We start from the raw sequence: 17090 nt of genomic DNA on the forward strand, positions 1-17090 counted from the left end.
GTCATGTGAATAATGAGATGATCATGGTGAAATATTATGTGAATAGTCAGCGTACATGTTCATATGAACAGGTTATAGCACATAACAACCCAACATGGACATAATGAGGGGAGAACAATCACACATTATAACAACAAATCAGCAAAAATAAATATGATGTAAATGTTTGCGATGGGTACGGTCCTGTGTTGTTAATGTTGCTATTGGTTTGTAGTCATTACCAATAGCTAACAATCTGATGTAAATATTGATATTATGTACAATTGAATTCAAATTGAACCAAAAAAGAGTTGACAACTATCTAAGATTAGGGGCTCTACATCAACAAGCAACAATACTAACAACTTTGTCAATATCTACATAATATTCCATTGATATCAGAAGGTGAATATTGACATTGATGTCAGAATGTGAATATTGACATTATGTTCAGAATGTAATTATTTCATCACCATCAATAACCAACAACACTAAACACTCTGACATTGACACGAGGGAGGAGATAGGGAGTTTATTACAAAATAATAACACATGACAATTTAAGACAAACAAGTCATTACCAATATTTAACAGTCTGATGTAAATATTAACATTATGTATAATGGAATACACATTGAACCAAAAGAGGGTTGACAACTATCCCAGATCAGGGACTCTAATTGTTTTATAACCATCAACAAGCAACAATACCAACAACTCTATAAATATTTAATTATATTCCATTGATGTCAGAAGTTGAATATTTACATTACATTCATAATGTGAATATTGACATTGAAGTAGATATTTACATCAATGTCAACATTTACACCATATTCACATCATATTCGATCACCCTGTAAATATTGTACAGTTGCCAATATGATGTTTACATCATATTCCATCATATTTCAATTTGGGGAGAAATTGAGGGTTCCATGGACATCAATAACCAACAATACTAACATTGACAGAGGGAAAAAAACATAGTTCATTACCAAATTACAACCACAAACAACATTAATAACAAAGGAATATAAATTATATATTTGTTTGTTAATGTTATTCATATTCAATAAAAAATCAACATCACCAACTTAGACAAAGAGTGAAAATAAGGAGTTTATTACAAAATGAAATCCAAAAACAACAATAATAATAGGAACAATGTAAATATATACATTTATGATTAGATTACATTATTATTGATTGAAAAATAGAGGGTGGAAGGATGATGCTTACTTTTGCTTCTCATTGTGGATGGGATATGAAAATCGACGACCGACGAGAATCAAGAAAGAACGAACCCCAATCATTTCGATGTAAACCTTTGTAGTGGTGCATTGATGTGGAATAGCAGTGGCCGGTGATGGTTGGTGGTGGAGGACAACAGTGTTGAGGCGATGCGAAATTTAGGGTTACGATTTAAGAGTTTTTTGGTGCCAATGATGAGTTTTTTTTTTGGAGGAATGAATATGTTGTGGAGTGAAGAGATGTAATAGGAATGGTTGGATTTTCATAATGGAGTATGCGCGGGAGAAACGGAAGAGAATATTTTAGTCTTACTCCACTTAATAATGCAATAATAAAAAACGATTTAAATTTTATGGTATGTCTTAGAAATGAGATTTATGGCTCCCAATTTTATTTTTATTTTTTTAAATCTCAGAAAACCAATTCTAAAAATCAAACCAAACCGAGAGGAGCGAGCATTCATTTGCTACACGGTTCAGTATCTACTACTCTCTCTCTCTCTCTCTCTCTCCTCGCCGACACAGCTGAGATTGAAGAAGATGTCAAGCAGAAGAAGAAGAATTTCTTTTTCTTCCATTATTGGACCAAGAATAGCTTACTGCAATAATTGGCTATTAAAAGGTACTTCCAAATCTCCATCTCCATCTCTACTTGTTAAAGTCAATCATCCCTCTTGTTTCTTGTTTGTTCTAATTCGTTCTCTCTCTAACACCACCAAAAACCCTACTTCTCCTCCTCGAGGACGCAAACGTAAACCTGAAGCCTTACCCAAACAACCATGCAATTTGGGTCCCAATCATCTTCATTCTGCTTTAATTTCCTTCAATCGCATGCTCCGAATGCGACCTTTGCCCCCAATTTCTCAATTCAACAAAACTTTAGGCTCTATTTTGAAAATGGGTCATTACGCCACTGCTCTTTCTCTTATTCATAACAAGTTGCAACAGCTCCAAGGCATTCAGGTCGATTTCTACACCTTCAACATTGCTATTAACTGTTACTGTCACCTTAATCGAGTCGATTTTGGATTGTCTCTTTTGGGTACCCTCTTCAAACGCGGCTATACACCCAGTGTAATTACCTTCACAACTCTGATTAATGGACTTATTTTGCAAGATAAAACTCCTCAAGCTGTGGAGTTGTTTAAGAAATTAATGAGAAGTAGAGAAATTGAACCCAACGTGGTTATGTATGGAACCATTGTCAATGGGCTCTGCAGAACGGGGAACACTATCAGGGCTGTTAGTTTGCTTAGGATTATGGAAGAGGGAAGTTGTAAACCTGACACCGTAGTGTATACCACGATCATTGACAGTCTTTGCAAGGATAGAATGGTGGATGATGCTCTCAAACTCTTTTCTACAATGGGTGAAAAGGGTATTTTCCCAAATGTTGTCACTTATACTTCTTTGATTCATGGCCTATGTAATTTTGGTCAGTGGAAGGAGGCTACTGAAATGTTCAAAGAAATGTTGGATCGTGGTATTGCTCCGAATGTTCATACGTATAGTGTTTTGTTGGATGCATGCACCAAGGAAGGGAAGATGAAAGAGGCAAAGGGGGTACTTGAAGTCATGATACAAAGAGGTGTGGATCCTAATGTAGTCACATACAGTACTCTAATGGATGGATATTGTTTGCAAGGCCAAATGGATGAAGCAATCAGAGTGTTGAATACCATGGTGGAGAGGGGCCTTCACCCCAATGTTTTTAGCTATAACATTCTAATCAATGGATATTGCAAGAAAATGAAAATAGATGAGGCCATGCATCTCTTTCGAGAATTGCCTCGAAAGGGGTTGAAACCCGACAATGGTACTTTCAGTGCTATGTTATGGGGTTTGTTTCAAACAGGTAGATGTGGAGCTGCTCAAAAACTTTTTAATGATATGCAAGTTGAAGGCATAATTCCAAATTCTCAAACTTATGGTATCATATTGGATGGGTTGTGCAAAAATGGGTATATTTCTGAAGCATTGTCATTATTTCACATCATGGAAAGCAACAGTTTACATCTTGATATTGTTAAGTACAATATTCTTATTAATGCATTTTGCAAGGATAAAAAGCTTGATACTGCAAGGGCCCTTTTCAGTAACCTTTCTTCCAAGGGATTAAGACCTGATGTTAAGACATACACTACGATGATACATGGTTTTTGTAAAGAAGGCCTACTGCATGAAGCTAAAGAGTTGTTTGTTAAAATGGAACATAATGGTTGTTTGCCAAATGATGTCACTTACAACACTATTATCCGAGGATTTATTGGACAACACAAGCGCTATGAGGCATTAATACTGGTTGAAGAAATGGTTCAAAGGGGTTTTTCAGTAGATGCATCCAATTCTTCCTTGATCATAGATATACTCTCAACTAAAGGATAAGATTCTGCTCTCCAAGAAGTGATAAAGAAGTTCATGCCCAAAGATAGTCATGGAATGCAAGAGATTGAGTAAAGTGCTTAAGCTGTGAAGGTAAAGCTCCGTACATATTATGATATATATTATTAGGTGAAGCTCCCTTTTTCTTTTTTTTTTTTTCTTTTTTTTTTTTTTTTTTTTTTTTTGGTCTTTTGTTATATATTGACATGAGCTCATACTTCTCCATCAATAATTTTGGACTTGTTGCTACATGACTTTGCAACATTATTTTCATATGTTGTAGATTCTTGTAGACTATTTGTTACCTCGCTCTCTGCAGTATTTTAATTCACATGTTACAAATTCAAATAGATTCTTTTTCAGTCCCCTGAATTATGTACAAGTGGTCATTTCTTAGGGATTTTTGACAAATGACCGCCAGTGGTACTTTTGGAGATTTCTTTCTTAGGTATGTGGTCATCAACTAGTTCTCTGAAGGATAATTTATGGTATTAGTAGCGTAGATGATTAAATATCTTTGAATGTGTTGTTGGAAGAGGCATAACTGTCGTAGTAGTGCTAAATTGGGTAGAAATTACAATAATGTTTGGTCTTTGTGCTCTACGAGATTTATACAAAGCTTGGGATGCTTTACATCATAGATAAGATTGTCATTGTTAAATGGAAGAAAAAAAAAATAATAAAAAGATAGATGAATAAACCATTTAGAAGTTGATACACTTCCCAGTAGCGGGAGAGGCAATTCTCGCCACGTTCAAATGCCTATTGTTGATTTATAATTTCCATTTATGTATCTTGTGCATAATGCCTCATAATTCTTTCAACCTGTCAAATTTTTTGATTCCCCTCTTTTGAAGGTTCATATCGCCGCTGCTGCACTAAGCAACCCCACTCACATACCTCGGTGCTGACATAATTCAATGGCAACAGAAAATTCTTGTTGAATCAACAACTGTTCCTTTTCTTCTGAGCTATTTCAAATACAATATTAGTTTTATATTATTCTATTGGTATTTATTAGCACACTATATTCTTGTGTTGATTGTGATGACTATCAGAATTTCATTCATGTTTTTGCTCCAATTGAAGCTCATGTCCTGGTAATTGACTTGATCAAATAGAGTATCAGCATGCTCTACAAAGCTAAAGCAAACGGGCCCTTATGAATTAGGTTTGGACTCATCGATCTAGTTTTAATTTGCACCCTCATTCTGATAGTGGTGCAGGGACTTTGTTAAAGGACCCAGGTGCTGATTATGGATATTATTCAAATCCTTGATGGAGTTTTAAAGGCTGTATCATCTTGGACTGGGAAGGATTCCTTGTGGAATCAAGGAATTTGTGAAGTACCTGCAACTGCTGGAGCTTGATCTTTGCTGTTAGTTTCCTCATACAAGGCAAGTGTTTAAGCTTAATTCCTCATCATTACAGCCCAAGGGTAGCAGCCTGTTTCAGCACCACAAGCATCAAATTATTCTTATTTTTATTTGACTAAATTACACATACACTGACCTCCCTTGAGGTTTTTGACACTTTCAAATCCGGCCCTTGTGATTTTTGACTTATGAAACTGCTGCGTAACGGAAAGCATTTTTTTATAACTATTTTGCTTGTAGTCATAATGTTATATAAAATTCACTTTTATCGTCAAATTCAATAAATTTTGAGAAGACAAATATGCCCGGAATGTCTCACTCAATTTATCAGCCGAAGCCATCCATCACAAACTCGGAAAAGCTTTGTTTCATCTATTTGTTTGAATTCCTAAATCTATATGTATGTGTACATAGATATATATTTGAAACTATAGTATGAGTCTTGTTTTATTATTGTTTAATGGATATCTTGTGAATTCATTCGTCACTAAATTTTTAACTTTCAAGTTTCAACTTTCAACAGCAGTTTGAAAAATTTGTCACAGAAAAACATTACTAATTGTAAGTTTTAGCGACAATTTATATAACCGTGACAAAAAAAAAAAATCACTAATTGTCAATTTTTAGTGACGTGCAAAAAATGTCACAAAACGACGATTTTACTAGGATTTATTTTCAATAGGACTTAATGGGAATATTAAATCCAACTATTAAGATCTATTGGTAGTTTACCTTTTTATTTTTATTCCGTACTACTTGTTCGAACATATTGTTAGTTATTAATTAACAAGTACACGTGTCGCACGATGATTTCTTATGGGAATATATTGCAAAGTAGAGCTTTCTTTAAGTAGACGATTAATTGAGTGGCCAGAGATCACTCACCAATCACCATTTCACACAAAACCCAAGCTGCCTTTCAATCCTCAGCTCTCTCTTTCTCTCTCTCTCTCTCTCTCTCTCTCTCTCTATATATATATATATATATATCTTTCTCTCTATGGAAAGTCTATGCGATCACCACCATGAATTCGAGCTCTTCAAACCCTCAATCCATGGAGAACTCAACACCAACCGACTCCTCACGCAAGAAGATGAGGGAACCCTACACATTAACCAAGTCTACAGAGAGCTGAAGCGAAGAACACGACAAGTTCATTGAAGCTCTTCAACTGTTGAGTTCTTCTCTCTCTCTCTCTCTCTTTCTCTCTCTTTAATTTTTATCTTCTATTTGAAAATTTTCTTATTTGTTTATGCATATAACCTTGCTTATACAGTTATATATGTGACTTAATTTATCTTGAGTGTGATTGTTATTTGGGAAATTTTAGTAATCAATTTTTATTCTTTTTCTCAGCAATTTTAGTAGTCGATTTGAGCTCATTTTCTGCTGGCTTGTTACTTTTTTTAATAACATATATTATTTTCTTATTTCAAAATTTATGTGGTCAATATCTGTCTATGTATATACTAGCGGTGGTGTAAAGGCGATGCGTTTGTAATTTTTGATCTAATTTTTTTGGTGATATAATGATGGTTATAAACATGGGCAAAAAGGAAAACAAAAATTTGTGGGGAAAATACATTTTCCTTTATATTTTGTAAGAAATTGTTAGCCTAACCAACAAGCTAATTTGAGTTGTATGGAAGTTTTAGTTTCTATTACTTTCTAGAACTCTCTATCTAAACAAACACATAGGCCTTGTTTGGTTTGTATTTGAGAAATATGTTTTGAGATAAAAAGTACGAAAATTTGTTTGGTTTGGTTTTTTTTCAAAAGATGTTTTGAAAAATTATTTTAAGATAGAGTTTTGGAAAAAGTGATTGATTTGATGTGTATGAGAGAGAGATTTGTTTGGAAAATTTATAAACCAAACAAGTTTTGGAAAAAAAATTTGGAAAAATTTGTTTGGTTTGATTACTTTTGAAAACTTATTTGTAGAGAATTTTTCTCAAAATTTTTTGAGAAACACAAACCAAACAAGGCCATAAATTTTTTTTCCCCCTTTTCTTTCATTTTCCTAAACTATCTATCTAACCAAACTGAGCCATAGATAGTTGTAGAAGGACACAGTTTGGAAATGGGAAGGGCATTCTTGGAAAGGGAAAAACGTGGCAATTCACACCAACTTAGGTGCATGCTTTATATAGTAGAGTAGAATAGACAAAATAGGATAGAATAGAATAGAATAGATAATAGAAGTAGTGGTGCATAATTTATTAGATGAAAACTAAAATTTCAAATTCGAATCACTAAATACATAAAATTAACTAAACATCTCAATTTCTTTAATTTTTAAAATTATTGATAGACAAAAGAACAAAGGAATTAAGTTAATACAATTTTTCAGGGGCAACTCAAGCTTGTTTGAGGTCTTTTGAGAAAAATCTAAATGGGTCTTTATAATTTTTGTGCATTGTAATTTTTATTTAAAATTTACTATTCTCACTTCTTGAGATGCAAAATTACACTAAGTTTTTATGTTCAAGTTTTTTGACATAGCATTTTCAAATTTATATTATGCCTGATACATTACTTTTTTCTTGTGACCTAATCAATCTTAGGTGTAATTTTACAGTATTAATTTTTAAAAAATTCTTTTTTAAAAGTGAATGTTATAATTGTCAATAATATTATGTTAGTAATGCATGCACTCAGGAAATGATTTAAACTTTTTATATGATTCAATACATCAATTGAAGGTATATTCTTCTATTTGCAAAACTTATCATTGCCATGGGTCTGCTGGACAGTCTGGGCAATAAAGTAAATAGTTGACACCATGCTGTGTTGTTTGGTTGAGGGTGGCTTTAGCATTCTAATTACAGTGTTCTAGATAAGGCACATTTAAGAGGAAATATCGGAGAAATGGGAAATGGGGAAAGTAATTGTAAATGTATGGAATGCAAGTGAGTGCAAGTGAGACATATGCCCAATGCAAACTGATTTGCAATTACTTTCTCTAATTCCCATTTATCTGATATTTCCCCCACATTTAAAGTTTTTCTGTCTGTCAACTGATTAGTTCTTAAGTGGGAAGTTTTAGTTCAAGAATCAGCATGACCAAATGATCTGAAACTTCTTTTAAATCATTTGATTTTCAGAACTTATCAAGTCCCTAAAACATAATTATCCTCGATGAGGAACTTCAGTACTTTCTTTCTTCTACTCCTTTGTGGTTGGATGTTATTGTTCTTCTCCGCTCCCTGTCTTTTTTTTCTGTGTCATTGTTCTGTATAACCACTTATTCTTTTTGTTGCCTAACATCTGTTATTAGCTTTTGGATATTTCCAATTCCAGCATCTAAAGGATGTTCATTTATGCAATTTATCACTGCAGGCTCTTTATATATCTTGGCTGAATAATTCCATTTGCAGATCTGAAGTCATGCCCAAAAATATTTTCTGAAGGTCCAAAAAAATGGGACTAGAGAACATGTGCCACCACCTCGACCTAAGCACAAAGCTGCTCATCCTTACCCGCAAAAGGCACCAAAAAATGGTTTGTCCCATGATGACGATGAAAGTACATATGGCAGAGGATTTTATTTGAATTTTGGTCATTCTGACATTTTATTTCTTTTAAAAATTGGCAGTTTTAGCACCATTTCAAGCTTTCATGGCTTATCCTTCTTCGTTGAATTCCCTTGCACTAGGATATTCTCCATGGGATGACACTTCCAGGCTCATACACTCTCCATCAGGTGGAATCATGCTATCCCAGAATGAATACAATCTTCATGGAGTCGAAGGCATGCATAAGTTTTTTTATTTGTGTTATTTCTCCCTTGTTCATAGATATATGTATATTTTTTATTTGAGAGAACTTTCTTGTACTTATTATGGCATACAATGTTACTGCTTCAGCTGATATTGGATCGAAGGGGGTAGCAAGGACTAGTAACAGCAGCTTTGATGGCATCGGAAGCTTGAGTAGAACAATATCAAGTTCTGAATTATCAAAGCAAGGGAAACCAGGTTCATTGTTTCATGGTAATCTTCTCAGCTGTATTGATGATTGGTTTAAATTAGTTAATCATGGTGAAGTTTTAGACTTGCAGCTCTATACTAAAGTGGCACAACTTGCTCTCTCCACAATGTTTTTCTATTTATATTATGCGCTTTAGATACTTGTTATCTAATTTGTATGTTAGTGCTCTCCTATCTTACTTGCCCTATTTGTATTGTTGTACTTGTAGTGCAACATGCGTCATAGGGAACCTTTTATCTTTTTTTTTTTTGCCAGTTCCTAAGATTTGGCAATACTGGAAGATGTTACTCTGAAAGAATTTTCCATGGTGATAACATACTACTTTTGGATTGTTTCTCTTTGGGTTATTGGGGTAGTTTGATCTGAGTTTTTATCAGTATGAGTCCACTTACTTGCCTAACAAATTTTCAATAATGATGGTTGATAGAAACTATAAAAGTTGTGAAGCAATTATATTGCTCATTTATATATCAACTATGAATTTCTCCTTCTTCCTCACCCTACTATGTTACATGGACTTGGGTGCAGGTGCATCTACTTTTTGAAAATATCCATTATTTTGGAGTGTTAGCAAGCATGCCCATACCTGTTTGGTTTATGTTAACATGAGTACAGTTTGTCTGGCTGAAGTAGTACTCATTTATTCAACTACGTAAAACTCATGAATAAAATAACTCATCTGTTGTTCCTCTCATACACTTATGTTTTTCAGTTAAATTTTTTTCAGGTATACCAGATTTTGCTGAAGTCTAGCTTCATTGGAAGTGTCTTTGATCGAGACACACAAGGCCATGCGCAGAAGCTCAAGGAGATGGATCCTATCAACTTTGAAACTGTGAGTAAATTCAAATTTTGCCAGTCTTGATTGTCTATTTTTCAAGCAGACGATGCCTCTTATTCATAGGAAGCGTGTTTAATACTTGATTTATTATCAAATGAGGAGTAATTAGTGATAGCATATGTACATAAGTGGCTATTGGCTCAAAACAAGCCAATGTGGTTGATAAAGTGACATAACTAATAAATCATCTATAAGGATGGGGTATAAAAGAGAACCTGACTGATTTTGGATGAAATGGGAAAATGCATTCTGGGAAAATGAGGAGTAATTAGTAGCAATGCTGTGACATAGGCTTTTTGGGCAGTAAAGAAAGAGCTTGAAGAAAATGGTGTTGCTAAAATGATTATTCCAGACACAGAATTGAAGATGAAAAATGGTAGTTATCACTCAGTAGATGGAGAAAAAATGTGTTGAAGCATCTAATATGATTTGCATTTTACCAATTGAAACAAAACCAACGGCTGACCATACACGGTGTTGACTTAATTCAAGGTGAAGGTATTGTTAGGGGAAAAGGAAGGCTGACAAAAATTTAGATTGGAGCTATGAAGCATGGACACCTCTCTAGAGATGACGTACATGTGTCGGACACGGGCACGCACTAGATATGCTCCAAACACGTATTGGACATGTTGGGACACTTGGGAAGCACTATAGATACTTTGCAACATGCTGAGGACCAGTTTTTTCAAAAATTAAATTATATATATATATATATACCAAAATAGTATACCTAAGGTTGATAAATTTTAAAAAATTAAATATTTGACATAAAATTAGTATTAAATATTTAAAAATATATGTAATAAATATATAAAATTATATGTCTTGCACGTGTCCCTAATGTGTCGTGTCTTGCATTTTTCGAAAATTTACGTGTCCGTGCTTTCTAGGTTGAAGGCAGTAGAGAAGGCATGTCAATGTAGGATTTATCTAAGGGATCCCCTAATATATGTTCAATTTTACACTTGCATTTAAAGATATGACATAACAAATCTTGAATAATTGGTTGATACTTTTGGATTTTCAAGGCACACAAGTCACTAAAGTAGAATAACAGAAACCGAAAAACTAGAAAAAGCTTTTGATGTTTGTAAAATTACATACTTTTAACAGTAAGTATAATGACTTGCATAATTTATAAAGACATCATTCTGACAGAAAATAGGCCTCTAAAGATTAAAAAAGGCAATTCAACAATATTATGTAGCATTACACAATAGGGGTGTTTGTTTGGGTTTTTTTGAGCTAACTTATAGCTTCTAGCTTTGGAAAAGCTATTTTAGACTGTTTGGTTAAATTTATTTCAAACAGTTTCTGATTCTAACAACTTATTTTAACTCAAAAAAACTGATTCTGAGAAGCTGTTCACCCCTTGCTTCTGATTATCAAGACATGTTAATTTACAGTTATACTCTTAGATTTTTTATTTTTTAAAAATAGAAAAAGACCCAAATGGACTATAGATTATTATTATTTTTTTTATGAGAAATGTAGACAAATAGTGAATAACAAAAAATAAAAGTTAATTGAAAAACCTACTTCATAGCTTATTTAACAAACACTACTAAACAACTTAAATCTATAATCTAACAGCTACACCAAACAGATTAACAACTTCTGATTAAAGTCATAATCTATAATCTGTTAAGTTATAATCTATAATCTGTTTTAATAGCTACACCAAACAGGACTAATCTCTAGATTGGTAGTTGGCTCGGCCTTGTTCTCTCTCTTGTTAGTCTTCTCGGCACTGGATCCAGCATCCCCTGATGGATATTGTATAAAAAGATAATGCATTAAATCCTTGTTCTAGCCCTTAGAGATTCTTATATAAGGTGGACCTCTATAAAAGGCTTTAGCTGAATGGTAATTGCTGGTTTGTAATACCTTGCCATTCTTATAGTTTGATAGCTCCTCCTGCTGTTAGTCATCACAATCGTATTTTGGACAGCCCAATGGAATTCTGTATACTTATGCATTCTCACCAAAAAAGCAATATTTAATGGAGACATAGAAGAAAGTGTGTTAGGTTAGTTTTTGATAATTTTTTTGAATTTTCATTTTTCTAGTTGTCTTTAGTAAACTTTTTCATGTTTGACTAAAAATCTTTTACTTTTTAGATGCACCAAATAAGTAAAATATTTGTTAAAAATACTTAATTGAAGACCAAAAAGAGTTGGAAACACATTACCTCCCTATGGTTTTGAAATATTCATATGGTTGCAGTTCGGAGACAAATGCGAAAGTAACGAATTCTGTCAAACTTAACGGCTTGTGTAACATGCATTAAATTAAGTGCATGTGACAGGACATGAGTGATACGAGTCTTTTGCCCTTTTATTTTCCCTTCTTTTCTTCATTTTCTTGTTCCCTCCACCTCCTACCCTTCACTGTTGCACAGTTCACGCTTCATCTCCTCTCTTTCATCTCGTTGTCTCCATCACTTCCTCCAGTAACTCGAGCCCACCATTGCTGAAACCACCATTTTTCCTTGTCATTACAGACACGTGTACAGAGGCACTTAAACACAGCTCGCACCTTTCTCAATCAAGAAACCCAAAGGAGGCAATACTTTTTTCAATTGCACATGTACCTTCACACACTTGTGAAGATAACTTTCTCTTTGACAACGACGTGCAGATAAAAGCTAAGGCTCCGTTTGGCAAGTCTCTCAAAATATAGTTCCACCCATTGATTTGAGTGTGTTGTTTGTTTGGAGCTTTTAAATCATAATTCTTCACCCATTTCTTAAAACTCAATTCAAAACATAATCATTACTTTTCAAAATTCATAATCAAACACATAATTCAAAACTCTTTTCAAATCAATATTTTAATTTTTTAAATATTTTAAATATTTTAAAAATATTTTAATTTTGTTAAGATTTTAAATATTTTAATATTTAAATATGTTACGATTTTTTTAATTTTTTAATTTTTTGAATATTTTTAAATATTTTAATTTCAAAATATTACGATTTTAATTTTTTAAATTTTAAAATATTTTATAAAAATAAATTCAAACTCTATTTTATAAAAATATTTTTAAATATTTTAATTTTTTTGTTATGTTTTTGTTACGATTTGAGTGTAGAGTTGTGAAAGTAGTATGAAATTTCGAGTTATGTGTTTGGCTATGAGTTTTAAAAATAATTTCTTAATTGAGTTTTGTTTTATGTGTTTGGTTACGATTTGAGTGTAGAGTTGTTTTTAAATTTAAAATATTAGCATTTTAAATTATTTAAATTTTTTGAATATTTAAATTATTTAAATTTTTACGATTTAAATTTTTTGAATATTTATTTTAATTTTTTATTTATTAAATTTTTTAGATTATTTAAATTATTTAAATATTTATGATTTAAATTTTTTAAATATTTATTTTGAAAAAAAATTATTTCCTTTGTAGTATTTTCAATTAAAAAATTGATTAATGTTATTTTCTGTTAATAATAATTTTTTTAATTGAATTTTAAAAAGAGTTTGGTTATGAGTGTTGATCAGAATTTTCAATAGTGTGAAAGTAGTGTGTTTTGTTATGAGTTATAATAATTTGAATTAAATTTTGAAAACTCTTTCCAAAACTCAAAACCAAACAAATTTTCTTACTTCACATGTCAAATCAAACTTTCAAAACTCAATTTCACACTCAATTCCAAACTCAATTCAACACTCTATTCAAAAATCATAACCAAACAAATTTTCTACACTCAAATCATAATTCCACAACTCACAAACTCAAAATACAACTCATACTCTCAAATCATATTTACAAAACTCTACCAAACGCAACCTAAGAGTTTTTTTTTTTTTTTTTTTTTAATTTTTTTTTAGAATGTTAACTAAACACACAGGAGCATTTTTTAATGAGGCAGCTGTCATTTATTTGTAAAGTTAGGCATTCAAAATGTTTCTCGGTTTATTATTGTAAGCCATCTATTGAAACCCAAAACTATCAAATCCAAAATTGTACCATTTGGGGAAGTTCATGGAAACGCCATAACTGTCTATATGGATTATTTCATAAGGGAAAGAAGGAGATGGTTGTGAGTTTGGTAAGTGTAATTGGTAAAGGATTTGGCTTTGGAAAGGGTTTGTGATGCTGTATAATTTTTAGAGAGAGAGTTTGTAGTGATGCTGGCATTGATAAGAAAATTGGAGAAAAAAAAGGGGGGCAGTATAGACATTTTGTAAAATTAACAGAGTTTAGCTTTGCATTTTACCTTAGGCCATAAGGAGGTTAAGTGTATATTTTTAAACTTCAAGGAGCTGATGTGTTTTTTGGCTAAACTACAGGGAGGTAAAATGTAATTAACCCAAAATAGGAAAGGAAAAAAAAAAAAAAAAAACTAGCAGAAAAAAAAAAGAGCAAAAATTTGGTAGCTTTTTTTTTTTTTTGGGTCTTCAATTAACTTTTTTTAGAAATATTTTATTTTTAGGTGCATCTAGATTTAGCGTATCCAATAAGTTGAAAAAATTGATGCAAATATTTTAAAAATTATAAAAGACAAATAAAAAAAGCAAAAAACTCAAAAAACAGTTTTTTTAATTCAAAAACCAAGCTGGCAAATAATTCTTAGCAATGACAGGTATGCATGCACTCTCGATTGCTTGCATTTGCACAGTGGCCCCCTTGATCTCTAACATGAAACCTTAAGCTTCTTGTCTATGAATGATTTCCCTTGTATTTGTTAGTTACATGATGAAGTATTTTGACGTCAGTTGGGTCAATCTGGATTTTATTAATGTCATTCAATTGGAAGAATATTGCTTTGCAACTGAACATCTTTTGTCTTTTTGGGTTCTATCTACGTACAGGCTTTGTTGCTGATGAGGAACCTCACTATCAACTTGTCTAGCCCTGATTTTGAGCCAATTGCAAGTAATCTTCTTCTTCAATGATATGGTGAAATGCTTCAAGTGACAACTCTTGCAATACTGTTAAATGTTTAATATTTTGCTTATCACTCTTCTAAGAAGTTCTAACTTGCTATGACCATGTATTTCTTAATTAAAGTTATTTTCATTAACTGTTGCAGAGAGGTCCTGTCGTCATATGATGTCAATTCCAAAACTATAGGAATTGCTACAGGAAATGTCATGAAGAACCAAGAAAAATGAGCTTTTGTGTTGAAGTGTTGAGCAATACTTATAAGCGGCCATGTAGTATGTATCTTTCTTTGATCCCCTCAACAAATAAGATCTCCAATTTGTGGTTACTGGTTTGACATCTAACTTGAATATCTGTGTTTCTTCATCAGCAGGCATGCTCCGAAATCCACTAGTTCAAGGATATAGAAATGCCACTACAGCTGTAGAATCGGAGAGTATTGCCAGATGAAAGGAAAACATCCTCTGATTTTCATGCCTTCAATGATATAAATATCCAAAGGCTGAATGGCAATGTTTTGTACCGGTTTTAATGATCTGGGTCTGTTAGCAGATTGTATGTATGTCTTGTAGGATCTGTCGGTGGCAATTTTAGGTTTCTTGAAAATATAGTGTCAGTCTCAGTTTTGTGTAGTATAATTTGCCAAGGCAATGTAGCTTTAAGAATTGGGGTTGTAATAATGATGGTTATGTTTTCTTGATCTTTAAGAGCATGGTTTTGTTGTTGTTATATGTGAGAACCACCTTCGACTTCTTGATTTTCTTGCCAGTTTTATTGCATCATAGAAGACAAATTAATGATGACTTTCTATTGTGCGTTTGGATCCCTGAAAATCTTCCTTCAGCCCAAATTAGGCTTGAGGAAATCCCAGTTTTATTGCAGAGTATGTTGATCGCTTCTACTGGAAATCTAAATTTGATAGAATTGTGCTGATTTATTAGTATTTGTTGATAGAAAGTGAGGTTGTGCAGTGTGCACTAGGAGAAATTTCTCGAGTTGTGATGTTTGTACTTTGTGTTGTATGTAATTCGTTTTTGTATTTCTAGTTGACTGATATTCCTAAGAAGTAACAAGTTAATGACCATAGAATTGCGGGTGAAGTTTAGGATTCTGTGATTGTTAATAGTTCTTTCCTTCCCTCTAAAGGAGAGACAAAATTGCATGGGGAAAACAAAATTTTTTACGAAATGATTGACTAAATGTCTCCCATGGGTGTGGGGTTCATAAAAGTGCGGACCTCATATCCATGTAAGACATTTGGTCATTTATTTGGTAGAAAATTTGATATTTCTAACATTATTCATTGCATGGTGGCCAAAGCGAAGTTAGTCTCCAGCAAGGGATTAAATTCTTTACCGATTCCCCATAAATTATTAATTTGCTATTAGGAAGCGAACTAGATGTGTAGTTCGGGTTTTAAATGTGTGACAATTTGGTATTTTTATTTGGGAGAGGCTTCTCTCCAGTCCACTATGTGGGCTGGAGCAAACTATTGGGCTCGTGGGATTTACCACGGGTCACATTTCGATGATTTGAACCCTTCACATTTTTATCAATGGTAAATATAATTTTAAAAATAAATTGTTAATAAAAATGTGTTCTGATCAAACAGCTATCGATATTCGATCACTGTGTTTTTTTTTAGGCGTGAAGTACTCGATGAGTTCTACATATTGAACAATTCGAATTATCGAAACGAGATCTATAATAGATTTCACAGGCCCAACAATACGCTCCAGTCTGGAGAGAAGTCTCTCTTTTTATTCAATGGTTTAGAATTTATCCACCTACCTACAAACTCAATTTGATCCATTATTTAATGGGTTAATAGGTAAGTAAAATTTAAATCATTAATTTATAAAGGATGCTACTATTAGCACCTCATTTTTTCCTTTTGGATCCCAATTTCTTTCATTTTTTTATTACAATTTTAACCTAATACAAAATTTCAATTTTATCCCTATCATCTCTAGCCTCCGAAAAACATATCCAAACACTAACACTAACCCTAACCCTAACCCTAACCCTACTTTCACCCCCATTGTCCCAAACGAGTCACTACCAACTCCAACACACTTTCCCTCATCATTTACAGCATCGGCGACCCATCTCTACCTCTATTCCGCTTTCATAGCCCAATAACGGCAACGATTTCGCACCCCAGCCACCTCTTCTCCATCTTAGCCACCACTCTGATTTTTACTTTAATATTCTTTTTGAATTGGGTAAATTACACTGACACCCCTTTAGATTTCTGTTTAATACAGATCCCCTTCACATTTGAAAAATTAAACTTATTCCTTGTCAAATTTGTAACGCCCCACTTTTAAAATCACGGATACCATTACCAAATCCTTTGTTATATTATAATTTCA

General features: G+C 32.9%; 1 protein-coding gene and 1 pseudogene across 4 annotated transcripts; both read left to right on the forward strand.

Annotated features, from left to right (window-relative positions):
• The first annotated feature begins 1602 nt into the window (after positions 1 to 1602).
• On the forward strand, positions 1603 to 5320 carry LOC114286278 (uncharacterized). 3 transcript variants are annotated; one of them, XM_082891487.1, is made up of 2 exons: positions 1603 to 3707; positions 4833 to 5320. In XM_082891487.1, the coding sequence occupies exon 1, from the start codon at positions 1611 to 1613 to the stop codon at positions 3615 to 3617; it is 2007 nt and encodes a 668-aa protein (XP_082747613.1). In that variant the 5' UTR covers positions 1603 to 1610; the 3' UTR covers positions 3618 to 3707; positions 4833 to 5320. The 3 variants fall into 3 exon arrangements, with proteins under 3 accessions (XP_082747613.1, XP_082747615.1, XP_082747614.1); XM_082891489.1 differs by having other exon boundaries at positions 1616 to 3707; positions 4841 to 5320; XM_082891488.1 differs by having other exon boundaries at positions 1624 to 3707; positions 4472 to 5320.
• A 3054-nt stretch (positions 5321 to 8374) lies between these two features.
• LOC114313166 (protein REVEILLE 8-like) lies at positions 8375 to 15446 on the forward strand (annotated as a pseudogene). Its single transcript, XR_014342069.1, has 7 exons — positions 8375 to 8492; positions 8587 to 8742; positions 8858 to 8983; positions 9694 to 9816; positions 14643 to 14706; positions 14864 to 14990; positions 15086 to 15446. The product of XR_014342069.1 is annotated as a protein REVEILLE 8-like (transcript).
• The last annotated feature ends 1644 nt before the right edge of the window (positions 15447 to 17090 follow it).

Source organism: Camellia sinensis, chromosome 10, assembly GCF_055761805.1.
Source record: "Camellia sinensis isolate YWXY chromosome 10, ASM5576180v1, whole genome shotgun sequence".
Lineage (NCBI taxonomy): Eukaryota > Viridiplantae > Streptophyta > Magnoliopsida > Ericales > Theaceae > Camellia > Camellia sinensis.

Excerpts from the sequence above, each read along its gene's own strand:
- LOC114286278 (XM_082891487.1), top strand. The coding sequence starts at position 1,611 with ATGGCTCCCAATTTTATTTTTATTTTTTTAAATCTCAGAAAACCAATT.